General features: G+C 47.9%; 1 protein-coding gene and 1 pseudogene across 2 annotated transcripts; both read right to left on the reverse strand.

The window, feature by feature from the left end:
- Positions 1 to 6,891: 6,891 nt before the first annotated feature.
- Positions 6,892 to 22,463, reverse strand: LOC102272398 (leukocyte immunoglobulin-like receptor subfamily A member 5). 2 transcript variants are annotated; one of them, XM_070387194.1, is made up of 8 exons: positions 13,580 to 13,723; positions 13,442 to 13,477; positions 12,981 to 13,265; positions 12,429 to 12,728; positions 12,145 to 12,189; positions 8,966 to 9,097; positions 7,597 to 7,649; positions 6,907 to 7,517 (listed from the first exon to the last, which is right to left on the reverse strand). In XM_070387194.1, exons 1-8 carry the CDS (start codon positions 13,611 to 13,613, stop codon positions 7,377 to 7,379), a joined length of 1,026 nt encoding a protein of 341 aa, XP_070243295.1. In that variant the 5' UTR covers positions 13,614 to 13,723; the 3' UTR covers positions 6,907 to 7,376. The 2 variants fall into 2 exon arrangements, with proteins under 2 accessions (XP_070243296.1, XP_070243295.1); XM_070387195.1 differs by lacking the exons at positions 12,981 to 13,265; positions 13,442 to 13,477; positions 13,580 to 13,723 and adding exons at positions 21,758 to 22,042; positions 22,356 to 22,463 and having other exon boundaries at positions 6,892 to 7,517.
- Positions 18,198 to 27,686, reverse strand: LOC138991736 (leukocyte immunoglobulin-like receptor subfamily A member 5; annotated as a pseudogene).
- Positions 27,687 to 27,967: the final 281 nt, after the last annotated feature.

A 27,967-nucleotide genomic window follows, 5' to 3' on the forward strand; every position in this document is an offset into this window, starting at 1 on the left:
GAGATATTTTCCCTTCAACACTTGGTACTGAGGCTTCAAATCCGGTATTTCATACTGGGAGGACATTTAAGCTTACATTAGCCACAGTCCTTGCTTTCAATAGCCACATGTGTCTACTGGCCACCGTATAGGTTAGGTCTGGACTAGAGGACAGGAAGGGGACCTCTGGCTTTAAACATTTTTTTAATTATTATTTTTGGATGTGCTGGGATCTTCATTGCTGTGTCTGGGCTTTCTCTAGTTGGGGTGAGCAGGGACTACTCTTTGTTGCAGTGTGTGGGCTTTTCCTTGCAATGGCTTCTCTTGTTGCAGCTCATGGGCTCTAGAATGTGGGCTCAGTAGTTGTGGCACACGGGCTTAGTCACTCTGTGACATGTGGGATCTTCCCTGACCAGGGATTGAACCCATGTCCCCTGCATTGGCAGGTGGATTCCTAACCACTGGATCAACAGGGAAGTCAGGGACCTCTGGCTTTAAAAGAAAGGAGGTTCAAGGGATTCAAAGGTTTGGATGTCCTCTGAGCCTCAGTTTTGTGACGTGGGCTTTCCCTTTACCTTAAACCCAGAAAAGGAGAAATTGTACTTTATGCAGACCCTGAAACACTGTAGTCAGAGGCCCTTCCACACAGGTCAGGTAAGCCATATTAGTTAATAATGTGATACATAATAAACCTTTTAATGGCTAAATATTTTAGCTCTTTTAAATACTGTGAACTAGCCGTTTTGCAAAAATATATTTTTTTATGTAAGATTTTATAGACATGGAAAAATGAGGCAATGAATACTTTAAAGCAGATTTATTTTTATAGAAAGGTTATATCCTCCTGATTCTGTATCCTGCTGTTTCTCCTTAAAACTATATCCCTAACATTTCCACCTATGTCTCTATTCATATCTGTATCCATAGATGTGTGCACTCAGCAGCTTCAGTAGTGTCCGACTCTTTGAGACCCATGGACTGTAGCCCACCGGGCTCTTCTGTCCATGGAATTCTCCAGGAAAGTATCCTGGAGTGGGTTTCCATTTCCTCTTCCAGGAAATCTTCCAGACCCAGGGATCGAACCTGTGTCTTTTGTGTCTCCTGCATTGACAGGAGGATTCTTTTACCACTAGCACCACCTGGGAATGCCCTCAGACATCTATAGATATCTAAATAAAATGTATGAACATGAGTTATATGTAGAATCATGTGAATGACAAATGGAAAACTACTCAATCATTTAAATTATGCACATGCACATATAAAAATACATTCTAAACAATAGATTATCATAATATGTTACATGTATAATATACTATATACAAAATAAATATATAAACATGAATATTCAAATATATGCATATATAATTCTTTCTATGTTAGTATATATAATGTGTATAACAGATATTATATAAATACATAAATCTATGCATGATTTAAGTAACTGAAGAGTTTTCCATTTGGTCATGTACATAATTATCTTTATTATTCCCAAGATCTTATTCCCAAGATCTGCTGCTAAGTCACTTCAGTCGTGTCCGACTCTGTGCGACCCCATAGACAGAAGCCCACCAGGCTCCCCAGTCCCTGGAATTCTCCAGGCAAGAACACTGGAGTGGGTTGCTGTTTCCTTCTCCAATGCATGAAAGTGATAAGTGAAAGTGAAGTCGCTCAGTCGAGTCCGACCCTCAGCGACCCCATGGACTGCAGCCTACCAGGCTCCTCCATCCATGGGATTTTCCAGGCAAAAGTACTGGAGTGGGGTGCCATTTCCTTCTCCGTCCCAAGATCTACCTTTATGTAATTTTTGTGTTTGGGTACATGTTCGTGTGTGCATACATATGCTTCTAACTGTGTGTTTGTGAGTGCGTGTAAAAAACAGAAACCTCAATTAACTGGAGTTGGGAGAGACCAGAAGGGGGCGCTCCCACACCCTGAGCTGATAGCTCAGCATGATAGGAAGAAGGAAGACCCCCTCTTCTCCGTAGCAACTCAACCAATGAAAAGCCACGGACTGTTTACTACAGACCTCCAGCTTCCTGCTGCTGCTGCCAAGTCGCTTCAGTTGTGTCCGACTCTGTGCGACCCCATGGACGGCAGCCCACCAGGCTTCACCGTCCCTGGGATTCTCCAGGCAAGAACAATGGAGTGGGTTCCAGCTTCCTCAGTTCAGTTCAGTTCAGTCGCTCAGTCGTGTCCGACTCTTTGCGACCCCATGAATCGCAGCACGCCAGGCCTCCCTGTCCATCACCAACTCCCGGAGTTCACTCAGACTCACGTCCATCGAGTCAGCGATGCCATCCAGCCATCTCATCCTCTGTCGTCCCCTTCTCCTCCTGCCCCCAATCCCTCCAAGCATCAGAGTCTTTTCCAATGAGTCAACTCTTCGCATGAGGTGGCCAAAGTACTGGAGCTTCAGCCTCAGCATCATTCACTCCAAAGAAATCCCAGGGCTGATCTCCCCCAGGTCCCTAGTCCCCTCTATAAAAGTGGTCTTCTCCTTCCCTTTGGGAACATGGGTCCCCGTGGTCATAGACCCTAAACTGCAATTCTCTAATTCTGAGTAAACACATTTTTGCCATTGAAATAACTGGCAGCCTATTCGTTCAGGTTAACATGTACGGTTTTCCTCGCCCCCGTTTTCTTTTTTTAAATTTATTTTTAATTGGAGGGTAATTGCTCATTTAAAGGACACTGAACTGAGAATTTCCTGGGAAAACAGTTCCATGTGGTGTAATGACCTCCTGAAGTCAAGTTTCTAAAATGGATTTGTGAGTCAAAAGTGACCCACATCTTCAGTTCTGAGACACATTGCAAACTGCTCTCCAGAAATTGACGCTTCCCCCAACTTCTTCCTCTGACTCAACCACAGGAACCAGTCAGGTGGTGCAGCTTCTGTTTGCCACCTTCTGGGAAGCTCTGAAATCTACTTCTTCCTTTCTGTGTGGGCTCAGATCTGACCTCTGACATGGATTCCCTCCATCTTTAAAGAGCTTCGCTTCTTTCAGTTCCTCCCCTCCTGTCCAGTCTCCATGGTGACTTCCAGGAAACTCTTTCTCACATGCAGTTCTGATCTTGTCACTTCTCTATTCAAACCGCACCTTGATTCCCAATCCCCCTTTCTGTAAAATCCAGACTGAATGTAATTTTCAGGATTTGTTTGAATCTGGTTTCAGCTAATTCTTTTCTCTTTTCACATTTCTATCCACTTGGTGCTCAACCCAAGCAAAGTTTTGTGGTTCCTAACATCATGAGAAACGCTGGGCTGGAAGGAGCACAAGCTGCAATCAAGAATGCCAGGAGAAATATCAATAACCTCCGATATGCAGATGACACCACCCTTATGGCAGAAAGTGAAAAGGAACTAAAAAGCCTCTTGATGAAGGTAAAAGAAGAGAGTGAAAAAGTTGGCTTAAAACTCAACATTCAGAAAACAAAGATCATGGCATCTGGTCCCATCACTTCATGGGAAATAGATGGGGAAACAGTGTCAGACTTTATTTTTTGGGGCTCCAAAATCACTGCAGATGGTGACTGCAGCCATGAAATTAAAAGACGCTTACTCCTTGGAAGAAAAGTTATGACCAACCTAGATAGCATATTGAAAAGCAGAGACATTACTATGCCAACAAAGGTCTAGTCAAGGCTATGGTTTTTCCAGTGGTCATGTATGGATGTGAGAGTTGGACTGTGAAGAAAGCTGAGCATTGAAGAATGGATGCTTTTGAACTGTGGTGTTGGAGAAGACTCTTGAGAGTCCCTTGGACTGCAAGGAGATCCAACCAGTCCATTCTGAAGGAGATCAGCCCTGGGATTTCTTTGGAGGGAATGATGCTAAAGCTGAAACTCCAATACTTTGGCCACCTCATGCGAAGAGTTGACTCATTGGAAAACACTCTGATGCTGGGAGGGATTGGGGGCAGGAGGAGAAGGGGACGACAGAGGATGGCTGGATGGCATCACTGACTCGATGGACATGAGTCTGAGTGAACTCCGGGAGTTGGTGATGGACAGGGAGGCCTGGTGTGCTGCGATTCATGGGGTTGCAAAGAGTCGGACATGACTGAGCGACTGAACTGAACTGAACATGTGGGGCAATGTTGCAATAACTTTTAATCAAAAGTTACAATAACTTTTTATCAAAGGGATGGTGGGTTTTTAAATTTTCACTTTAAAAATAGAAGTTGTGTATATAATATATAAGGTGTACATAATGATGGGGGTTCCTTTGGCGGCTCAGTGGTAAAGAATCTGCCTGCCAATGCAGGTGACTCAGGTTCCATCCCTTTATGTAATTTTTGTGTTTGTGTACATATTTGTGTGTTCATACGTATGCTTCTAATTGTGGGTCGGGAAGATTCTCTGGAGAAGGAAATGGCAACCCACTCCAGTATTCTTGCCTGGGAAATCCCATGGACAGAGGAGCCAGGTAGGCTACAGTCCATGGGGTCACAAAAGAGTCAAACATGACTTAGCAACTAAACAAGAACAACAACCACCACGTGATGATGACTGAATACTGGGATTATATCTTCTCTCTGCATTTTATGTCCACAGGTCCTTTGTTATGGTCCCTGTGACTGATTTCTGTTCATCCTAATTCCCATGTCCCCAGTTTTAAAAATCACTTCCAGATAACCTGACTCAATGCACGTGTCATTCTCCTGTTTCTGTAAATAAAGATTTACTGGAACACAGTCATGCCATTCCTTTACATATCAACAGTCAGCTAACTGTTGCATTACATCACGGGTTTGGAGCCTTGGCTGCATATGGGAATAACCTGGGAGACTTAAGGAATTTTACTACTGGGGTCCCATTCCAAGAGATTTTTCCAGGGGGTGGGAGAGTGGGGAATCTGGTTCCCAGGATTTAAAATAATTCTTTAATTGATTTGAATATGTAACCAAATTTGAAAATCACAGTACCAGAGTCACATCTCTTTAAGTGGGTGTGTCTTAATTGTCTGTATTAGAAATAAGTGGGAATTTTTATAAATGATAACCATTTCCTGAGTACTGTCTTTGGTTGGCTGAAGAAGCCATAGAACCAACCTTTAATCCTCCTCCTCCATGCCCTCTTCCCATCCCAATAATTCTTATTGAAACTGAAGTTTTGGAACATTTGCAGTAAACCAGCAGCTTAAAGATGTTTTCTTCAAGGGCCAAAGAGTAAATATGTTAGGTTTTGAGAGCCATCTGGTCTCTGCTGCAATTCCTTGATGCTACAGGAATTACAGCGGGGGAATAGCCACAGGTAATAAGTAAATCAACGTTCCTGCCTGTGTTCCAATAAACCTTTATTTGTGGAGGTTGAAGTTTGAATTTCAAATAGTTTTTACATGTCATAAAATATTACTTTTTTCATCCTATTTGGGGTCCTTTGGGCTTCACGGATATGGTTATGGCTAGTTGGGCTTCCCCTGTGGCTCAGCTGGTAAAGAATCTGCCTGCAATGTGGGAGACCTGGGTTTGATCCCTGGGTTGGGAAGATCCTCTAGAGAAGAGAAAGGCTGCCCACTCCAGTATTCTGGCCTGGAGAATTCCATGGACTAGTCCACGGGGTCTCAAAGAATCGGACACAACTGAGCAACTTTAACTTCACTTCAGTGCCTTGATTGTGGTGATGATATCATGTCATTTGCATTTATCCAAACTCATCAAATAGTACCCACTAAATATGTGCAGTTCTTTCTAAATCAGTTATACCTCACCAAAGCAATTAAAGTATTCTTCTTTTGATTTTTTCAACCATACAAAATGCAGTGGTGCTGACTGTTGTAAAACAATGTGAATGTATTTAATGTCATTTAACTTTATACCTAAAAACTTTTTTTTTCTTTTTTATTTAGCCATGCCCTGCAACATGCAGGATCTTAGTTCCCCAACAAGGGACTGAACTCATGACCCCTGTCGTGGAAGTGTGGAATCTTAACCACTGACATCCAGTAGGTCCCTAAAAATGGTTAAAAAGGTAAATTTTGTGTCATGTGTATTTTAGCTGCTCGGTCATGTCCAACTCTTTGCGACCCCATGACTGTAGCCCGTCAGGCTCCTCTGTCCATGGGATTCTCCAGGCAAGAATACTGGATACTGGAGTGGGTTGCCATGCCCTCCTCCAGGGGATCTTTCCAGCCCAGGGATCAAACTCAGGTCTCCAGCATTGCAGGTGGATTCTTTACCTTCTACCAGGGAAAAAAGCAAAAAAAAAGTATTGAAAAGTGTAAAAATGTAACATGTATGGAACAAAACTGGTGACTTGCCAGGTTTGACCTGTGGGTTCTAGTTTATTGACCCCTGCTAGACAACAAACTCTTCAACAAGAGGGATGGTTTTAGGATCTTTCCTGTGCCCCTACATATAGTCAATTTGCAAAATAAAGCACCAATCATACAGAAACAATGTGAGTGAGAGTATTTATCTCTTAGGACTTATCTGAACTGGAAACCCGATTTCAAATTTATTTTCATGGACCTTCAGTTAATTGGCACCCATTAGCCTCTAAGTGGAGACTTTTAGAGAAAACGTCAAAAAACTATCAGAATTTCCTGTCACTCACTCAAGACTCCTGATAGATTCCTTAAAAGCCAATGTTCAGTCCTTTCTCATTCCTTTATATAGATTCAAATTTTCATCTGGTATATTTTTTTCTTCACTTAAAGAACTTCCTTTAGTATTTCTTATAGTAGGTTATGAACATTCTCAGCTTTTGTTTTCAGAAGGCTGTAACATAAAACCTGGTACCCAAGAGGATTTAAGTACACTTACTTATTAATTAATCCCCTTCATGGATCACAGCCTTGTCATGGCAAAAGAAAACCAACCCTGAATATTCACTGGCAGGACTGATGCTGAAGCTGAAGTTCCAATACTTTGGCCACCTGATGGGAGGAGCCGACTCAACGGAAAAGACTGGGATTCTGGGAACGACTGAAGGCAGGAGGAGAAGGGGATGTTAGAGGATGAGATGGTTGGATGGCATCACCGACTCAATGGACATGAATCTGAGCAAACTCCGGGAGACAGTGAAGGACGGGGAGTCTGGCGTGCTGCAGTCCATGGGGTTGCAAAGAGTCAGACATGACAGAGACTGAACAACAACATTTAATTAATGAATAATGAAGACTTACAAAACATTATCCTGTCACTCTTCTGGTGACTTCAGAGGGTCTCAGGAACTCCTGGGCAATTAGAGATTCTGGGACTGACTGGCTGATGTTGCTGAGGTCTCTAGATTTCCGGGTGTGTGTGTGGGGGGGCAGCAGGACCTTCTGAGGAATGTGGGCTCCCTCAACCAGGCTGACTTTCAGGTTTGGAGCCTCAGTTCTAGAGGAGGGAGCTACCAGAGGTAGCTGTGAGTTCTGCTGCCCAGATGAAGTGCTGGCCCTGGTGCCTGGCTTATTTGAAGGCCAGCATCACATACTCGCTGCTCTGGGTCTGTCTGGGCACCCAGGAGGGGGTCCCAGCTGTCCCCTGGTGGGGGACATGGCAGTTCACCTGGGAATAGGTGACCTCCTGCGGGTCTGCAGCTTCAGAGGCCTGAGGAAGGAAGGGAGAATATGAGATGGGGGTGTGACAGGAGGCGTCCAAGGGACAGTCTAGGGGAGGAAGCCCTCACCTGTCCGTTCACCTGGCCAGCTGCCTCTGGGTGTCTCTCTTTCCTCTCAGCATCTAGAGGGAAAGGGGAGGTTGTTATGGACCGTGTATCTGTGTCCCCACTCCCTCTTCCCCCAGATTCATCTGCTGCAGTGGGGACCTGCACGTGATGGTGTTTGGAGATGGTGCCCCTGGGAGGAACTGAGGTTTTGATGGGGTCCTGAGGGTGGGATTCTCATGGTCAGCCAGAGCTCTTGCTCACTCTCTCTGCCAGGAGAGGTGACCATCTGCAAGAGAACCCTCACCAGGAACTGAATCCCAGCACCTACATCTCAGACCTCCCAGGCTCCAGAATTGTCAGAAATGAATGCTGGATGTTTGAAGCACCTGGTCTATGGTGTTCTGTTACAGCAGCTCGAATAGACAAAGAGAGGGTCATTTCTTAAAAAACTGAAGTACTGTTGAATGTACAATATAAGTTACAGGTATACAGTATAATGATATACAGTTTTAAAAGGTTAAACTCTGTTTATAGTTATGATAAAATATTGCTATATTCCCCATTTTGTTGTTGGGGCATTTGGGATCTTTTTTTTTTTTCCCCTAGTTGTGGCATGTGGGATCTAGTTCCTTGACCAGGGATCAAACCTGTACCCCCTGCATTGGGAATGTGGAGTCTTAGCCACTGGACCACCAGAGAAGCCCCATCCTTGTAGATTATTTTATACCTACTAGTTTGCACCTCTTAATCCCCTACCCCTTAATTGCCCCTCCCCTCCCCATTGGTCACTGCTAGTTTGTTCTCTATATCTGTAATTTTAAACACAACATTATAGCCTCAATATTTCTCTTTGTCACTAAAGGTGTTTCCTAAACAATTTTTTAAATGGCTACGTTAGTTGTAGCATCGTGTATAGTTTATATCTTCTGTTTTATGACACCGTTTTGGTATATGGGTTATATATTGTTTTATGACATTGTTTTGTAGTATTGTAAATAATGCCATGGTGACTATGTTTGTGAATCCGTGTATCCTTCCACCAGCAGCTTAAGAGAGTGTTTACATCTCATCTTCCCCGATTGAATTTTCTCATTTTTTCATCCTTGATAATGAAAAGCGACACAGCAACAACAACAACAACAATCTCGTGAACATAACAAAGAGAGGGTCATGTTTTTGGGAGGGTGGCTGTCGATTCCCTCCAGCCCTGTCGTCTGGAAGGCAGTTACCACAGTCACAGCGTGAACAAGCAAAACAGCCCACCCCTTATTGCTTCTCGACCCCTCAGCCCCTCCTCCTCCCCCAGCAAGTGCCCTGCCCCATTTCCCCAGTGGGATTTGCGTCCCAGGGATCTCTGCACAGGCTCCCCCTCCTGCTGTCAAGAACCTACTGTTTTTGGCTTTGTGCAGACAGTAGAGGATGAAGAAGACGAGGAAGACTAGGAGCAGGAGACCCACGGCCACCGGGACACCGATCCAGATGCCTAGGCGTCTGTCTTGGGAGGCTAGGTTGCCAGACGGGGCTGCAAAGAGGACATAGTGCTGGAGCAGGCACCCTGTGTAAAGAGCCTTCACGCACAGCACGGTTTCTGAGTATTTCCTCAGACCCCACCACAATCCCCAAGCTCAGAATTGCTGACCCCGTTTCTTAGAAAAGGAATGAGCTTTGACCACCTCGTTTGCTTGCTGCATGAAGTCATAGATAACAGAGCACTTGGAGGGATGTCTTTGGAGATCCAGTGCTGAAGACTTCCCCTTCAATGCAGGGGGTGCTTGTCCCATCCCTGATCGAGGAGCTAGGATCCCATATGCCTCATGGCCAACCCCCCAAAAAAACATAAAACAGAAGCAACATTGTAACAAATCCAATAAAGATTTAAAAGAGAAGCCACTGGGAAATGGAAATTTGTATCCTTATAGAGACCAGCACATGATGACACACAGATCAACCCCCCACCCACCTGTGTTTTCCTGTGGCCCTCGAGCTCAGAATAGACTTACATTTAAAAACTGTAATCCAATAATAATAATAATAATAATAATAAAAAGAAAGAATGAAATTTGCGACAAGTGCAAACGAACTGAAATTCAAGCTTCAGTGCCTGTATCTATCGTTTCATCAGAGCTCGACCTCGGCTCACTTGCTTCTGCATATTGTCAGTGGCTGCTTTTGTGCACAGGGTCAGAGTTGAGCAGTTGAGAAAGAGACCAGCTATCTGGCCACTGAGTAACTGGCCTATTACAGGAAATACTTACTGACTGCTGGCGCAGAGGAAGCACAGCTCAGAAAAGAGCCAGCGGTGGTGAATCAAGAATATGGTGTTAGCCAAGCTCAGGGGAGGGCTCATTCCAAGAACTGACTTGAGCCATCATATGGAAATGTGTAGGAAAAGTATGCATTTCATTACACAAAAGCAACCATGGACAACAAAAAGAATTCTTTCTGTGTTGGCTAGATTCCAATACAGAAAAAAAAATATATGTTTTTAAAAACAAATAGGCTGTGAGGTGGATAGAGCACATGTTTCACACCCCCCATCCCCCCACCCCGCCCCCAGTTTTCCAATCAAGTTTCTATCCATCTCATAGGTGATAGGGCCCAAATGGGGTCTCATTGATAAGGCAGCTCATTATGTCGACCTCGCAAACAAAGAATAAAGTTTCACAGCGATCTGTGAGACTGACCAAATTGCCCATATGGCACCCTGTTATCTCACTGGTGCCCATCTTCTCAAAGCTGCGAGACCACCAGATTCCAGACCTCCGGCTACGTGACCATCCCTTCAGAGAATTTTTCATTGGTGGGGTGTAAGAAGGACTCCGTAAGAAAGGGAGGAGGCTGGTTCTCCTTAAGAGCCAGTCACCCCTCTTTTCCCTCTAATAAATTTCCTTTTTTTGCCTGACTGCCTGGTTCACTCTCTTTTTCTCTGCACTCGCCTTAATTCTGGTGCTGAAACCCAGGAGGGAAGATCCACCGCAGCTGGGTGGGCTCTTCTCCCAAGCCCACCTCCGGTGGTCCCCTCTTTTGCCAAGAAACTGAGACGAGCTCTGGGATGGGACCCTCCACTTGCCTTGCTGGACTGACATCCACACACCAGCCCGCTTTTCATCCATCGGTTACAAGGGTGAATGAAACCCCATCCCCTCGGATCCTCTCTCTCTCCCCCTCCACGGCCCTCGGGCCCTCGGCCTTGTGCCCCGTCTGACTTTGAAATAGGGGACACCCATTTCAAAGCAGACTGTTATTACTCTCTGAGAAAGTCCTGAGAACGGGGGCACCTTTTCTCTTGGATCTGGCTTTCTCCTCGTTTTCTCTTGCCCTTGTCTAACCTCTAGGAGGGCATGGTCAACTCAAGAGCAAGGAGTCCAAGAGCAAACCCTTCCTCTTGAGGACCCCTCCAGTTTTGGAAGCTCCTTATAGGCATCTGTCTATGAATGGCCCCCCCCCCCCCCAATACACACACACTCATGCACACACACACACACAGTACAGACTCCGAGAGATGTCTTGGGACAGGAAGCAAGTTCATACTGCTGCTGCTGCTAAGTCGCTTTAGTCATGTCTGACTCTGTGCGACCCCATAGATGGCAGCCCACCAGGCTCCCCCATCCCTGGGATTCTCCAGGCAAGAACACTGGAGTGGGTTGCCATTTCCTTCTCCAATGCATGAAAGTGAAAAGGGAAAGTGAAGTTGCTCAGTCGTGTCCGACTCTTCACTACCCCATGGACTGCAGCCTACCAGGCTCCTCTGCCCATGGGATTTTTCAGGCAAGACTACTGGAGTGGGGTGCCATTGCCTTCACCTAAGTTCATACTAAATTCTTCTCAAGACATAAGAAAGAAGTGACAGTGGTCACAACCACTGCCTTAATCCAACAGTCCTTAATCCTGTACAGAGTTTGCGTCTACATCCCTGAAGGAAATGAGGCTCAGAGGAGGGGAAAGACATTGACAGGGAATTTGTTGTAGGAACAGCTCTCATAATCTGTGTGTACTCAGTGCAGTCTAGGGATGAAGTCACCAGAGAACAAGGTTATCTGATCATCTGGATTATTCTGAGCTGATATTGAGAGACTAACCCTTCTGGGAGAGAGCTCCGTGGAAAATGAAAGTGAAAGTGAAGTCATGTCCGACTCTTAGTGACCCCATGGACTGTAGCCTACCAGGCTTCTCCGTCCATGGGATTTTCGAGGCAAGAATACTGGAGTGGGTTGCTATTTCCTTCTCCAGGGGATCTTCTCCACCCAGGGAATGAAACCAGGTCTCCCGCATTGTAGGCAGACGCTTTACTGTCTGAGCCACCAGGGAAGTCCAGAATATTGTCAATTATGGATCACTGATAAATGGTATTTATGGATCCTATTGGCTTTATCTGCAATCTGTAGACTGTCTAATCTTCTTTCCCTTAGGGAGAGCAGCCCTACCTGCTATATCTCTGTTTTCCATGCCCCAAGACATCAGAAGCCTTCTTAAAAAGCTGGCCCCGTCTGTAGTAAGCCCTGTTCCACTCCAGGTCAGAGAGAAGGGAATATAGAATCTCTTTTCAGTTTTCCGCCTAAACTCACTCACCAGTTGAATGTCTGGGCTGTGTGCTGCTGGGAGAGTCAGTAGTTCCTGAAAACAGAGGTGAAATGGGAGAGGTCTTCCTTATTTCCGCCCAGTCAGGCTCTCACCTCCCAGAGTCCCAGGGACCCACATGGCCCATCCCCGGCCCATCCCTCAGAGATGCGAGTCTAAGCCGATGGTGCTCACACACCCCCCTCTTGTGGTCCTCTTCCCCAGCCAGTGCTTTAACCGCACAGAGTCAGCCCCCAAGGTGGGGAGCAGGTGGGTGGTCTGGGCTTCTTCCTCACCTTCAACCTGAAGCTGCAGTGGGTCACTGGGCTGAGACCACACGTAGGGGTTGTCGTGGAAGGCACCGTAGCATCTGTAGGTCCCCGCCTGTGTGGAGGAGACTGGATTCAAGAGGAAGATGGTCTGGCGTCCTCCGTCCTGGGGGATGGAGCTTTGGTTCTGGGTGATGGGATCTCCATCTTCTTTGGTGAGGATAAATACATCATGGTTGAATTTGGAGAAACACTGCAACTTCACATTCTCCCCTGGAGCCACCACTGTGCCAGCCATGCTGGAGAGGGAGGGCTTGGAATAAGCTCCTGAGAAAGAAGGAAGTTCAGCGATGAAGGGAAGGGTCACGTAGGCACTGTCCCTTTTTGTCCCCTGGGAGCAGACGTGGCTCTGGTCGCTCTCCCCTTCTCGTCCCCTCCCCCTTGAGGAAGTCTCTCGGCATCATCCCTGAGACCTCCCTAAGGAGAAGGCTTGGTCCTCCTGCTTCCTGTCCCCGAAGCCTGGTCCTTCCCTCGGCAGAGGGGTCAGTCCCAGCTCCGCTGCCTCTGTGGCCCCCTCACCAGTCATCACCAGCTGCAGGGGGTCACTGAACTGGGACCAGCGGCCTCCTCTCTGATAGGAGCAGTGGTACAGCCCTGTCTTGTCTGTTGTAACCTCCGTGAAACTCAAAGCGTTGGTCTTTCTGGACGTGATCTGTTCCTCTTCGTACATGGGCTCAGGACTTCCCAGTCTTGATATCCTGTACCCCTCAGCTTGTTTAGGTCCTTGACACAGGAGGGTCACAGGACTCTTAGCTGGAACTGTGGATCCAGGCAGAGCTGTGATACGAGGTGGGGGGAGATTTCCTAGAACACAGGGAACAGGTAATAGACACACAAGCGTTTCTCCCTCCACCCTTCTGTTTCTCCCCGTCTTACAGCCCCTGCTCTAAAGTCTGAGTCCCCTCTTTCCAGCAGCCAAGAGACCTGATACCTGGCTTAAACCCTGCTGGGTCCTCAGGAGTATCACACAGAACACTCACCCTTCTGTGCCCAAGTGCTCTGGCTCAGACACAACCCTAGAAAGAAACACTCGGTGAGAACAGACCCTGCCTTAAAGAACCACCAGCCCTGCCCTCCTTAGCTGTCTATTTGTACCCAACCCTCTCTCCCAGACTGACCAAGACAGAGCAGCGAGGGAGGAACCATGGACATGATCCCGCATTCAGGCTGCCCACCAGCCTCAGCCCTGCTCCTCTGATGAAGGGCACACTGCTCCGTCGAGTGACCCACACTTACAGGAAGCTGTGCAGTTGCTTTCGGTTCTCAGCCCTGTAGTGAAGGCAGTTCACATCCTCTTCCTCCTGGGTTGGGAGTGGGGCATACAGACGTAGCTGACACCATGAAGATGTTGATCTGAATTCTCCTCTGTGGGCTTACTGGGTCATGGCTGGGCAGAGAGAACCATGGTGTCAGGTTGAAACTTCAGAGGCCCGTGGCTCAGGAGGGCTTCCCTTATGACTGAGGAGACGACTGAAGGTTCCAACTCAGAGCAAGAGGTTGTTGTTGTTCACACTCAGTCGTGTCTGACTCTTTGAGACCCCATGGGCTGCAGCATGCCAGGCCTCCCTGTCCATCACTGTCTCCCAGAGTTTGCTCCCACTCATGTCCATTGAGGTTAGACAGGGCTTTCTTTCCTCTGACACTGTGGAAAATAGACATATCCATGTTTACCTGTCATCATCTGTCATTTTACTGTCTACTTATTTATCATCTATCATCTATCAATCATGCATTTATTATCTATCCATCATTTACTATCATCTACCTAGCCACCATTTATTTATCTAATTCTACCATCTATCTATGGCCTTCTGTGGTGGCTCGTGGTGAAGCATTGCCTGCAATGCAGAGGACGTGGGTTCTATCCGTGGGTCTGGAAGATCCCCTGGAGGAGGCAATAGCAACACTCTGCAATATTCTTGCCTGGAGAATCCCATGGACAGAGGAGCCTGGTGGGCTACAGTCCATGGTCGCAAAGAGTCCGACATGACTTAGTGACTAAAGAACAGAAACAACAATCACTTATCTATATCTACATCTAGACGTGATTTATCTATTAATAATCTGTTTGTTATCTATCTACCATCTATTCATTCTCTACTGTCTATCAAGCAATCATCTATTATTTTATTTTAAATATCCAGTTATTTGTGTGTATATCTGACCACACCAGGTCTTACTTGTGGCCCATGGGGTCTTTAGTTGCAGCAGGCGAACTCTTAGCTGCCCCAGGTGGGATCTAGTTCCCTGACCAGAGACCAAGCCCAGGTCCCCTGAATTGGGAGCAAGGAGTCTCATCTACTGGACCACCAAGGAATTCCCTATTTTTATTTATATATTTTTAAAATTTAAATTTGTTTATTTTAATTAGAGGCTAATTACTTTACAATATTGTATTGGTTTTGCCATACATCAACATGAATCTGCCACGGGTGTACACATGTTCCCAATCCTGATCCCCCTCCCACCTCCCTCCCCGTACCATCCTCTGGGTCATCCCAGTGCACCAGCCCCAAGCATCCTGTATCCTGTGTTGAACCTGGAGTGGCGATTCGTTTCTTATATGATATTATACATGCTTCAATGCCATTCTCCCAAATCATCCCACCCTCTCCCTCTCCCACAGAGTCCAAAACACTGTTCTATACATCAGTGTCTCTTTTGCTGTCTTGTATACAGGGTTATGGTTACCATCTTTCTAAATTCCATATATATGCGTTAGTATAGTATTGGTGTTTTTCTTTCTGGCTTACTTCACTTTGTATAATAGGCTCCAGTTTCATCCACCTCATTAGAACTGATTCAAATGTATTCTTTTTAATGGCTGAGTAATACTCCATTGTGTATATGTACCACAGCTTTCTTATCCATTCATCTGCTGATGGACATCTAGGTTGCTTCCATGTCCTGGCTATTATAAACAGTGCTGCGATGAACATTGGGGTACACGTGTCTCTTTCCCTTTTGGTTTCCTCAGTGTGTATGCCCAGCAGTGGGATTGCTGAGTTGTATGGCAGTTCTATTTCCAGTTTTTTAAGGAATCTCCACACTGTTCTCCATAGTGGCTGAACTAGTTTGCATTCCCACCAACAGTGTAAGAGGGTTCCCTTTTCTCCACACCCTGTCCAGCATTTATTGCTTGTAGACTTTTGGATCGCAGCCATTCTGACTGGTGTGAAACGGTGCCTCATTGTGGTTTTGATTTGCATTTCTCTGATAATGAGTGATGTTGAGAATCTTTTGATGTGTTTGTTAGCCATCTGTATGTCTTTTTTGGAGAAATGTCTATTTAGTTCTTTGGCCCATTTTTTGATTGGGTCGTTTATTTTTCTGGAATTGAGCTGCAGGAGTTGCTTGTATATTTTGAGATTATTTTAGTTGCTTCATTTGCTATTATTTTCTCCCATTCTGAAGGCTGTCTTTTCACCTTGCTAATAGTTTCTTTTGTTGTGCAGAAGCTTTTAATTTTAATTAGATCCCATTTGTTTATTTTTGCTTTTATTTCCAATATTCTGGGAGGTAGGTCATAGAGGATCCTGCTGTGATTTACGTTGGAGAGTGTTTTGCCTATGTTTGCCTCCTCTAGGAGTTTTATAGTTTCTGGTCTTACGTTTAGATCTGTAATCCATTTTGAGTTTATTTTTGTGTATGGTGTTAGAAAGTGTTCTAGTTTCATTCTTTTACAAGTGGTTGACCAGTTTTCCCAGCACCACTTGTTAAAGAGATTGTCTTTTCTCCATTGTATATTCTTGCCTCCTTTGTCAAAGGTAAGGTGTCCATAGGTGCGTGGGTTTATCTCTGGGCTTTCTATTTTGTTCCAGTGATCTATATGTCTGTCTTTGTGCCAGTACCATACTGTCTTGATGACTGTGGCTTTATAGTAGAGCCTGAAGTCAGGCAGGTTGATTCTGAAAATAGACTATTTTATGTACTTATTTAATTTTGGCCATGCCCTGTGGCATGTGAGATCTTACTGCCCCTGCCAAGGATTGAACCCATGCCCCCTGCATTGGAAGCACAGATCTTAACCACTGGACCACCGGGGAAGTCCCTATCCATTGTTTATATATATCATTTTTCGCTTACTTATCTATCTATCTGTCAATATCTAATGTCCTCTATCTTTGTATCATTTCTCTCCCTCCTCCCACCTCTTTCCCTCCATCCAGGGCATTGAAAGGGAATCCCGAGAACACCCCCATCACTGCTTTCTAGGAGAACCATCTCCAGATGCTTTGTTTAGCTTGTCTTTGCTCTCAAGTTACTTGGACTCAACGGTTTGGAGGAAAGATTGTAAGAGAGGATCACTGAGTTCTAAAACCCACTGTCTGTTTTTGCATGGCCTCAGGATTTTTAAATGACTGACAAAAAACCCAAAGAAAATTAGCATTTTGTAACCCATGAAATGAGTTAAAATTCACACTTTTGCTTTTTCAAACTAAGTTTCATAGGATTATGGCCTTGCTCATAAGGTCATACATCACCGCTCCTGCTTTGGTGCTCTATGTGTGCTCAGTCAGGTCTGACCCTTTGTGGGACCCGTGGACTGTAGCCCAGCAGGCTCCTCTCTGTCCATGGGAATTCCCAGGCAAGAATACTGGAGTGGGTTGGCAGTTCTTTCTCCAGGGAGTCTTCTTGACCTAGGGATTGAATCTGGGTCTTTCCCATCTCCTGCATGGGCAGGTGGGTTCTTCAGCCCTAGTGCTCCCTGGGAAGCCCTTGAGAGCACAACTGAGTGCCTGCAAAGAGAGCGAATGGCTCACCATATACTTACCGCTTTTCAGAACTCAGCTGTCATTTAGAACATGACAGGGACACCTAGCCGACTCTGAGAAGGCATTCAGAGAAAACACCCAAGGAAAGTTAGGTCTATGCTGACACAGAAAAAGTAAGGAACAGGCAGAAGGAGGGGACATTGGTGAGGGAACAGCAGCCAATGGCAGCCAGCTGAGTCGAGTCTTGGGGCAGAGGTGAGACTGAAGAGCACGTGATCAGTTAGTGTCTCTGTTTTTCTGTGAGGTATCCACGGAGGTTTAAGTGCAAGGGTATTTATTATTTACTTAAACAGCTTGGAGCTAAGAAGTCGCCAAACTATTTCCTCAGCTCAACTATAAGAGGGGGTGAGTTAGCCTTTCTGTGATTCTGTTGTTTTAGTCTCATGCTTTGAAAGCTGTTTCTTCTCAGAAACAAAAACCCAAACCCCCAAACCCAAAGAGGAACAGTTGCTAACATCACAATCATCTGTGTAACTTAAATTCTCCAAACCAACCAACAAATATGAATGTTCATGCTTTTATACTTGCTTTCTTCTTCTGCTGCTGCTAAGTCACTTCAGTCCTGTCCGACTCTGTGCAACCCCATAGACGGCAGCCCACCAGGCTCCCCCATCCCTGGGATTCTCCTGGCAAGAACACTAGAGTGGGCTGCCATTTCCTTCTCCAATGCATGAGAGTGAAAAGTGAAAGTGAAATCGCTCAGTCGTGTCCAACCCTCAGCGACCCCATGGACTGCAGCCTACCAGGCTCCTCCATCCATGGGGTTTTCCAGGCAAGAGTACTGGAGTGGGGTACCATCATCTTCTCCACTTGCTTTCTAGAATTTTTAAATTCTACAAAGAGTCAGACATGCCTGAGTGACTTTTCCTTTCACAAGGGCTATATTGAAGGAAAAAAAAAATCAGCATTTCTAGCCCTTGACCCATTTGCCACCCAGCAAGAAGAACCACTCTACGGAATGTACACATTACACATAAGCAAAGTTTATTAAGCATCATCTCTGTTTGAATCACATCCTGTTCTAAATTGAAAAGAGTGTTAAACATTTATTCCCAGGTACTTCCCTGGCAGTCCAGTGGTTAAGACTTTGTCTCCCAATGAGGAGGCTGTGGGTTCAATCCCTGGTCGGGGACCTACGATCCAACATACTTCGTGGCCAAAAAACCAAAATGTAAAACAGAAGCAAAATTGTAACAAATTCAATAAAGACTTAAATATTAAAGCAAAACAAAAAACCTGCTTGTTTCAAAGTCTCTCCTGTGAGACAGTGCATAAAAGCAAGTATTTCTGGCTCAAAGATCAGACTCAGTGATCTCCAGGAGGCAGGGTGAGTAATAGCCCTCTAATTATAGTTTTGCAAAGCTACCCAGAACCTCCTTGTCAAAAGGGACACTGCCCCACTCCAGTACTCTTGCCTGGAAAATCCCATAGATGGAGGAGCCTGGTAGGCTGCAGTCCATGGGGTCGCAAAGAGTCAGACATGACTGAGCAACTTCTCTTTCACTTTTCACTTTCATGCATTGGAGAAGGAAATGGCAACCCACTCCAGTGTTCTTGCCTGGAGAATCCCAGGGATGGGAGAGTTGGGTGGGCTGCCGTCTATGGGGTCACACAGAGTCAGACACGACTGAAACGACTTAGCAGCAGCAGCAGCAGCAGCAGCAGCAGCAGATGTGGTGAAATTAAGGGTCTTGGGTGGGAGCTTATCGCAGGTTGTCGTGGGCAGGGGGTGGTGCCCCATGTAGTCATGGGTCTTTTTTTAAATATGATTTTATTTTTATTTATTTATTCATTTGGTTGCTGCTCACAGGCTTAGCTGCTTTGCAGCCTGTGGGATCTTAGTTCCCTGACTGGGCATCAAACACACATCCCCTGCATCGCAGGGCAGATTCTTAACCACTGGACCACCGGGCAGGTCCCCATAAGTGTTCATCAAGAGGGAAGCAGGAGGGTGGGGGTGTGTGAGGCAAGAAGGGAGGAGGGAAGCAGAGGTCAGAGAGGAGAAGAGGCGCTCCCCTCCTGTGTCTGGAGGACGGAGCTCCACGACAGGGAGCACAGGCAGAGTCTAGAAGCTCGAAAAGGCAAGAACACCAACGGGAAAGTAGCAAGTAGTGCAGGCTTGGGGACAGGGTTTAGACTTCTGCTCTCTAGAACTGAAAGAGAGTTCACATTGGGCTGCTCTCGTCCACAGTGCCTCTGGTATGTTGTTCAGGTTCTACAGGAAGCGAGGACACTGCTGCATCGGATGGGTGACCCAGCCAGGGCCCTGGAACCCCCGCCCCCACAGGTGAGCACAGTGCTTTGATGCCAGCGGAGGGTCATCGGTGCTTGTCAGTCCACTGGGGCGGGGGCTCATCTGACTTCACTGAGGGACCCCCCCCGGCTGCACCAGGCTTCAGCCAACAGGACGACCATGACCAGGAGAAGCAGGGCAGCCAGGCTCAGGCGGACTTGAGTCTCCACGGAAGGATGCCAAGCCGTAGGCGCTGAGAGAGTGGAGGTAGAATGGCCGATTCCCGTTGGTGGTTGTTGATTAGTCACTCAGCTGTGTCCTTGTGACCCCATGGACTGTGGCCCACCAGGTTCCTCCGTCCATGGGATTTCCCAGGCAAGGGTATTGAGTGAGTTGCCATGCCCTTCTCCAGGGCATCTTCCTGACCTGGGGATTGAACCTGGGTCTCCTACTTGGCAGGTAAATTCTTTACCACTAGCTACCAGGGAAGCTGTCCATGCCTCTAAAGGATCCTAAAACTCAAGCTCATTTCTGCAGACCTCTGGACCTGGTGGGAAGCCTGCCCAGCCCACTCCCTCGGGGTAAGCATTAAACACCTTTCTTTCCTCCTGTCATTATGGGCGCTGTGCTGATACTGCACTTCTGGGGTCAAGAAAGACAGGACTGGGGTGCTGGAGGCTGCCAGTCCCTGCCCAGAGCCTGGCCTGCTCCTCGCTCAGTATCTCCTGTGATTTGACCATTCCTGCAGCAGACACGCTGGCCTCTGTTACCCGTGGGCTCCTGAGCGGTCTCTACCTCTGTGTCTTGGCCCAGGGCTGGTTCCTCTGCCTGTCCTGCGCTCTCTACAAGGATCACCCCTCTGATTTCATCCCAGTGTCTGTTAAAAATACATCCACGAGGGACTTGCTTGTTGAGACCTCTTCTAAACCAGTAGCCCCTTCTGTCAGTCTTGTTCTGTTACACTGTGTGACTCTGTTTTTCCCAACCAGTCATTATGTGACACGTTTTTATTCTAACAAAAATGAAAATACATATAACACACGTATTAATATAGTCTATGTAAATATTTTTCTGCAAAGCATATATGATATTTAATAATAGTTACATACATATAAAATACATATATATACATGGAGTTCCTTGTAGCTCAAACAGTAAACAATCTGCCTGCTATGCGAGAGACCAGGGTTCAATCCCTGGGTCAGGAAGATCCTCTGGAGAAGAGAATGGCAACCCACTCCAGTGTTCTTGCCTGGGAAATCCCATGGACAGAGGAGCCTGGTGGGCTACAGTTTGTGGGGTCACAGAGTCGGACACAACTGAACAACTAACACACACGTATATCCATATAATATATAACATATACATCTGCATCCATGCGGTTAACACTCCAGGTCAGAGAGAAGGGAACACAGAATCTCTTCTCAGTTTTCCACCTAAACTCAGTTACTCACCAGTTGAATGTCTGGGCTGTGTGCTGCTGGGAGAGTCAGTAGTTCCTGAAAACAGAGGTGAAGTGGGAGAGGTCTTCCTTATTTCTGCTGTCAGGCTCTCACCTCCCAGAGTCCCAGGGACCCACATGGCCTGTCCCCGTCCCGTCCCTCAGAGATGTGTGTCTAAGCCGATGGCACTCACACACACCCCCTCTTGCGATCCTCTTCCCCAGCCAGTGCTTTAACCGCACACAGTCAGCCCCCAGGTGGGGAGCAGGTGGGTGGACTGGGCTTCTTCCTCACCTTCGACCTGAAGCTGCAGTGGGTCACTGGGCTGAGACCACACGTAGGGATATTCGCGGAAGGCACCGTAGCATCTGTAGGTCCCCGCCTGTGTGGAGGAGACTGGATTCAAGAGGAAGATGGTCTGGTGTCCTCCGTCGTGGGGGACGGAGCTTTGGTTCTGGGTGACGTGATCTTCATCTTCTTTGGTGAGGATAAATACATCATGGTTGATTTTGGAGACACAGTGCAACTTCACAGTCTCCCCCGGAGCCACCACTGTGCCAGCCATGCTGGAGAGGGCGGCTTGGAATAAGCTCCTGAGAAAGAAGGAAGTTCAGCGATGAAGGGAAGGGTCACGTAGGCACTGTCCCTTTTTGTCCCCTGGGAGCAGACGTGGCTCTGGTCTCTCTCCCGTCCTCACCCCGCTCACCCTTGAGGAAGTCTCTCGGCATCATCCCTGAGACCTCCCCAAGGACAAGGCTTGGTCCTCCTGCTTCCTGTCCCCGAAGCCTGGTCCTTCCCTCGGCAGAGGGGTCAGTCCCAGCTCCGCTGCCTCTGTGTCCCCCTCACCGGTCATCACCAGCTGCAGGGGGTCACTGAACTGGGACCAGCGGCCTCCTCTCTGATAGGAGCAGTGGTACAGCCCTGTCTTGTCTGTTGTCATCTCTGCAATATTCAAAGTGTTGGTCTTCCTGGACGTGATCTGTTCCTCTTTGTCCATGGGCTCAGGACTTCCCACTCTTGATATCCTGTACCCCTCAGCTTGTTTAGGTCCTTGACACAGGAGGGTCACATGACTCTTCCATGGAACTGTGGATCCAGGCAGAGCTGTGAAAGGAGGCGGGGGGAGATTTCCTAGAACACAGGGAACAGGTAATAGACACACAAGCGTTTCTCCCTCCACCCTTCTATTTCTCCCCCTCTTACAGCCCCCGCTCTAAAGTCTGAGTCCCCTCTTTCCAGCGGCCAAGAGACCTGATACCTGGCTTAAACCCTGCTGGGTCCTCAGGAGTATCACACAGAACACTCACCCTTCTGTGCCCAAGTGCTCTGGCTCAGACACAACCCTAGAAAGAAACACCCGGTGAGAACAGCCCCGCCTTAAAGAACCACCAGCCCTGCCCTCCTTAGCCGTCTATTTGTACCTAACCCTCTCTCCCCAACTGACCAAGACAGAGCAGCGAGGGAGGAACCATGGACATGATCCCGCGTTCAGGCTGCCCACCAGCCTCAGCCCTGCTCCTCTGATGAAGGGCACACTGCTCCGTCGAGTGACCCACACTTACAGGAAGCTGTGCAGTTGCTTTCGGTTCTCAGCCCTGTAGTGAAGGCAGTTCACATCCTCTTCCTCCTGGGTTGGGAGTGGGGCATACAGACGTCGCTGACACCATGAAGACACTGAACTGAACTTCTCCTCTGTGGGCATACTGGGTCATGGCTTGGTGGAGAGACCCATCGTGTTGGGGTTGAAACTTCAGAGGCCTGTGGCTCAGGAGGGCTTCCCTCAGGACTGAGGAGACGACTGAAGGTTCCAACTCAGAGCAAGAGGTTGTTGTTGTTGTTCACACTCAGTCGTGTCTGACTGTTAGAGACCCCATGGGCTGCAGCATGCCAGGCTTCCCTGTCCATCACTGTCTCCCAGAGTTTGCTCCCACTGGTGTCCATTGTGGTTAGACAGGGCTTTCTTTATTCTGATACTGTGGGGAATACACATATCCACGTCTATCTATCATTATCTGTCATTTTATTGTCTACTTATTTATCATCTATCAATCATACATTTATTATCTATTGATCATTTATTATCATCTACCTGCTGCTCCTGCTGCTAAGTCGCTTCAGTCATGTCCCACTCTGTGCAACCCCATAGACGGCAGCCCACCAGGCTCCCTCACCCTTGGGATTCTCCTGGCAAGAACACTAGAGTGGGCTGCCATTTCCTTCTCCAATGCATGAGAGTGAAAAGTGAAAGTGAAGTCGCTCAGTTGTGTCCAACCATCAGCGACCCCATGGACCACAGCCTACCAGGCTCCTCCATCCATGGGGTTTTCCAGGCAAGAGTACTGGAGTGGGGTACCATCATCTTCTCCACTTGCTTTCTAGAATTTTTAAATTCTACAAAGAGTCAGACATGCCTGACTTTTCCTTTCACAAGGGCTATATTGAAGGAAAAAAATCAGCATTTCTAGCCCTAGACCCATTTGCCACCCAGCAAGAACAACCACTCTAAGGAATGTACACATTACACATAAGCAAAGTTTATTAAGTATCATCTCTGTTTGAATCACATCCTGTTCTAAATTGAAAAGAGTGTTAAACATTTATTCCCAGGTACTTCCCTGGCAGTCCAGTGGTTAAGACTTTGTCTCCCAATGAGGAGGCTGTGGGTTCAATCCCTGGTCGGGGACCTACGATCCAACATACTTCGTGGCCAAAAAACCAAAACGTAAAACAGAAGCAAAATTGTAACAAATTCAATAAAGACTTAAATATTAAAGCAAAACAAAAAACCTGCTTGTTTCAAAGTCTCTCCTGTGAGACAGTGCATAAAAGCAAGGATTTCTGGCTCAAAGATCAGACTCAGTGATCTCCAGGAGGCAGGGTGAGTAACAGCCTTCTAATGATAGTTTTGCAGAGCTACCCAGAACCTCCATGTCAAAAGGGACACTGCCCCACTCCAGTACTCTTGCCTGGAAAATCCCATGGACGGAGGAGCCTGGTAGGCTGCAGTCCATGGGGTCGCAAAGAGTCAGACACGACTGAGCGACTTCCTTTTTACTTTTCATTTTCACGCATTGGAGAAGGAAATGGCAACCCACTCCAGTGTTCTTGCCTGGAGAATCCCAGGGACGGGAAAGTCTGGTGGGCTGCCATCTATGGGGTCACACAGAGTCGAACACGACTGAAGTGACTTAGCAGCAGCAGCAGCAACAGATGTGGTGAAATTAAGGGTCTTAGGTGGCAGCTTATCGCAGGTTGTCGTGGGCAGGAGGTGGTGCCCCATGTAGTCACGGGTCTTTTTTAAATATAATTTTATTTTTATTTATTTATTCATTTGGTTCCTGCTCACAGGCTTAGGTGCTTTGCAGCCTGTGGGATCTTAGTTCCCTGACTGGGTATCAAACACACATCCCCTGCATCGCAGGGCAGATTCTTAACCACTGGACCACCGGCAGGTCCCCACAAGTGTTCATCAAGAGGGAAGCAGGAGGGTGGGGGTGTGTGAGGCAAGAAGGGAGGAAGGAAGCAGAGGTCAGAGAGGAGAAGAGGCGCTCCCCTCCTGGGTCTGGAGGACGGAGTCCAAGACAGGGAGCACAGGCAGAGTCTAGAGGCTCGAAAAGGCAAGAACACCAACGGGAAAGTAGCAAGTAGTGCAGGCTTGGGGACAGGGTTTAGACTTCTGCTCTCTAGAACTGAAAGAGAATTCACAGTGGGCTGCTCTCGTCCACAGTGCCTCTGGTAAGTTGTTCAGGTTCGACAGGGAGCGAGTACACTGCTGCATCGGATGGGTGACCCAGACAGGGCCCTGGAACCGCCACCCCCACAAGTGAGCACAGTGCTTTGATGCCAGCAGAGGGTCATCGGTGCTTGTCAGTCCACTGGGGCGGGGGCTCATCTGACTTCACTGAGGGACCCCCGGCTGCACCAGGCTTCAGCCAACAGGACAACCATGACCAGGAGAAGCAGGGCAGCCAGGCTCAGGCGGACTTGAGTCTCCACGGAAGGATGCCAAGCCGTAGGCGCTGAGAGAGAGGAGGTAGAAGGGCTGATTCCCGTTGGTGGTTGTTGATTAGTCACTCAGCTGTGTCCTTGTGACCCCATGGACTGTGGCCCCCCAGGTTCCTCCATCCATGGGATTTCCCAGGCAAGGGTATTGAGTGAGTTGCCATGCCCTTCTCCAGGGCATCTTCCTGACCTGGGGATTGAACGTGGGTCTCCTACTTGGCAGGTAAATTCTTTACCACTGAGCTACCAGGGAAGCTGTCGATGCCTCTAAAGGGCCCTAAAACTCAAGCTCATTTCTGCAGACCTCTGGACCTGGTGGGAAGCCTGCCCAGCCCACTCCCTCGGGGTAAGCATTAAACACCTTTCTTTCCTCCTGTCATTATGGGCGCTGTGCTGATACTGCACTTCTGGAGTCAAGAAAGACAGGACTGGGGTGCTGGAGGCTGCCAGTCCCTGCCCAGAGCCTGGCCTGCTCCTCGCTCAGTATCTCCTGTGATTTGACCATTCCCCAGCAGCAGACACGCTGGCCTCTGTTACCCATGGGCTCCTGAGCAGGTCTCTACGTCTGGGTCTTGGCCCAGGGCTGGTTCCTCTGTGTGTCCTACACTCTCTACAAGGATCACCCCCCTGATTTCATCCCAGTGTTTGTTAAAAATACACCCATGAGGGACTTGCTTGTTGAGCCCTCTTCTAAATCACTAGCCCCTTCTGTCAGTCTTGTTCTGTTACACTGTGTGACTCTGTTTTTCCCAACCAGTCATTATGTGACGCATTTTTATTCTAACAAAAATGAAAATACATATAACACATGTATTAATATAGTCTATATAAATATTTTTCTGCAAAGCATATATGATATTTAATAATAGTTACATATATATAAAATACATATATATACATGGAGTTCCTTGTAGCTCAAACAGTAAAGAATCTGCCTGCTATGCGGGAGACCAGGGTTCAATCCCTGGGTCAGGAAGATCCTCTGGAGAAGGGAATGGCAACCCACTCCAGTGTTCTTTCCTGGGAAATCCCATGGACAGAGGAGCCTGGTGGGCTACAGTTTGTGGGGTCACAGAGTCAGACACGACTAACTAACACACACGTATATCCATATAATATATAACATATACATCTGCATCCATGCGGTTTACACTCCAGGTCAGAGAGAAGGGAACACAGAATCTCTTCTCAGTTTTCCACCTAAACTCATTCACCAGTTGAACGTCTGGGCTGGGTGCTGCTGGGAGGGTCAGTAGTTCCCGAAAAGAGAGGTGAGGTGGGAGAGGTCTTCCTTATTTCCACCCAGTTAGGCTCTCACCTCCCAGAGTCCCAGGGACCCACATGGCCCGTCCCCAGCCCGTCCCTCGGAGATGTGTGTCTAAGCTGATGGCGCAAACACCTCCCCGCCCCTTGCGGTCCTCTTCCCCAGCCAGTGCTTTAACCGCAGAGTCAGCCCCCACGGCGGGGAGCAGGTGGGTGGACTGGGCTTCTTCCTCACCTTCGACCTGAAGCTGCAGTGGGTCACTGGGCTGAGACCACACGTAGGGGTTGTCGTGGAAGGCACTGTAGCATCTGTAGGTCCCCGCCTTTGTGGAGGAGACTGGATTCAAGAGGAAGATGGTCTGGCGTCCTCCGTCCTGGGGGGTTCAGCTTTGGTTCTGGGTGACGGTATCTCCATCTTCTTTGGTGAGGATGAATACATCATGGTTGATTTTGGAGAAACACTGCAACTTCACATTCTCCCCTGGAGCCACCACTGTGCCAGCCATGCTGGAGAGGGAGGGCTTGGAATAAGCTCCTGAGAAAGAAGGAAGTTCAGCGATGAAGGGAAGGGTCACGTAGGCACTGTCCCTTTTGTCCCCTGGGAGCAGACGTGGCTCTGGTCTCTCTCCCCTCCTCGCCCCCTTCCCCCTTGAGGAAGTCTCTCGGCATCATCCCTGAGACCTCCCCAAGGACAAGGCTTGGTCCTCCTGCTTCCTGTCCCCGAAGCCTGGTCCTTCCCTCGGCAGAGGGGTCAGTCCCAGCTCCACTGCCTCTGTGTCCCCCTCACCGGTCATCACCAGCTGCAGGGGGTCACTGAACTGGGACCAGCGGCCTCCTCTCTGATAGGAGCAGTGGTACAGCCCTGTCTTGTCTGTTGTAACCTCTGCAATATTCAAAGTGTTGGTCTTCCTGGACGTGATCTGTTCCTCTTTGTCCATGGGCTCAGGACTTCCCACTCTTGATATCCTGTACCCCTCAGCTTGTTTAGGTCCTTGACACAGGAGGGTCACAGGACTCTTCCATGGAACTGTGGATCCAGGCAGAGCTGTGATACGAGGTGGGGGGAGATTTCCTAGAACACAGGGAACAGGTAATAGACACACAAGCGTTTCTCCCTCCACCCTTCTGTTTCTCCCCCTCTTACAGCCCCTGCTCTAAAGTCTGAGTCCCCTCTTTCCAGCGGCCAAGAGACCTGATATCTGGCTTAAACCCTGCTGGGTCCTCAGGAGTATCACACAGAACACTCACCCTTCTGTGCCCAAGTGCTCTGGCTCAGACACAACCCTAGAAAGAAACACCCGGTAAGGACAGCTCAGCCTTAAAGAACCACCAGCCCTGCCCTGCTTAGCCATCTATTTGTACCCAACCCTCTCTCCCCAACTGACCAAGACAGAGCAGTGAGGGAGGAACCATGGACATGATTCCACGTTCAGGCTGCCCACTGGCCTCAGCCCTGCTCCTCTGATGAAGGGCACACTGCTCCGTCGAGTGACCCACACTTACAGGAAGCTGTGCAGTTGCTTTCAGTTCTCAGCCCTGTAGTGAAGGCAGTTCACATCCTCTTCCTCCTGGGTTGGGAGTGGGGCATACAGACGTCGCTGACACCATGAAGACACTGAACTGAACTTCTCCTCTGTGGGCATACTGGGTCATGGCTGGGGGGAGAGACCCATGGTGTTGGGTTGAAACTTCAGAGGCCTGTGGCTCAGGAGGGCTTCCCTCAGGACTGAGGAGATGACTGAAGGTTCCAACTCAGAGCAAGAGGTTGTTGTTGTTCAGTCACTCAGTCGT

The sequence above is a fragment of the Bos mutus genome, chromosome 18, assembly GCF_027580195.1.
Source record: "Bos mutus isolate GX-2022 chromosome 18, NWIPB_WYAK_1.1, whole genome shotgun sequence".
Taxonomy (NCBI): Eukaryota; Metazoa; Chordata; class Mammalia; order Artiodactyla; family Bovidae; genus Bos; species Bos mutus.

What these genes read in the sequence shown, in the direction of transcription:
- LOC102272398 (XM_070387194.1), bottom strand. Translation starts at nt 13,613, where the DNA reads ATGTCCATGGTTCCTCCCTCGCTGCTCTGTCTTG. An exon ending in ACTGCAGCTTCAGGTTGAAG is followed by an intron (nt 12,190 to 12,428) that starts GTGAGGAAGAAG and finishes CTCTGTTTTCAG; the next exon opens with GAACTACTGACTCTCCCAGC. An exon ending in CTGGCCAGGTGAACGGACAG is followed by an intron (nt 7,518 to 7,596) that starts GTGAGGGCTTCC and finishes TTCCTTCCTCAG; the next exon opens with GCCTCTGAAGCTGCAGACCC.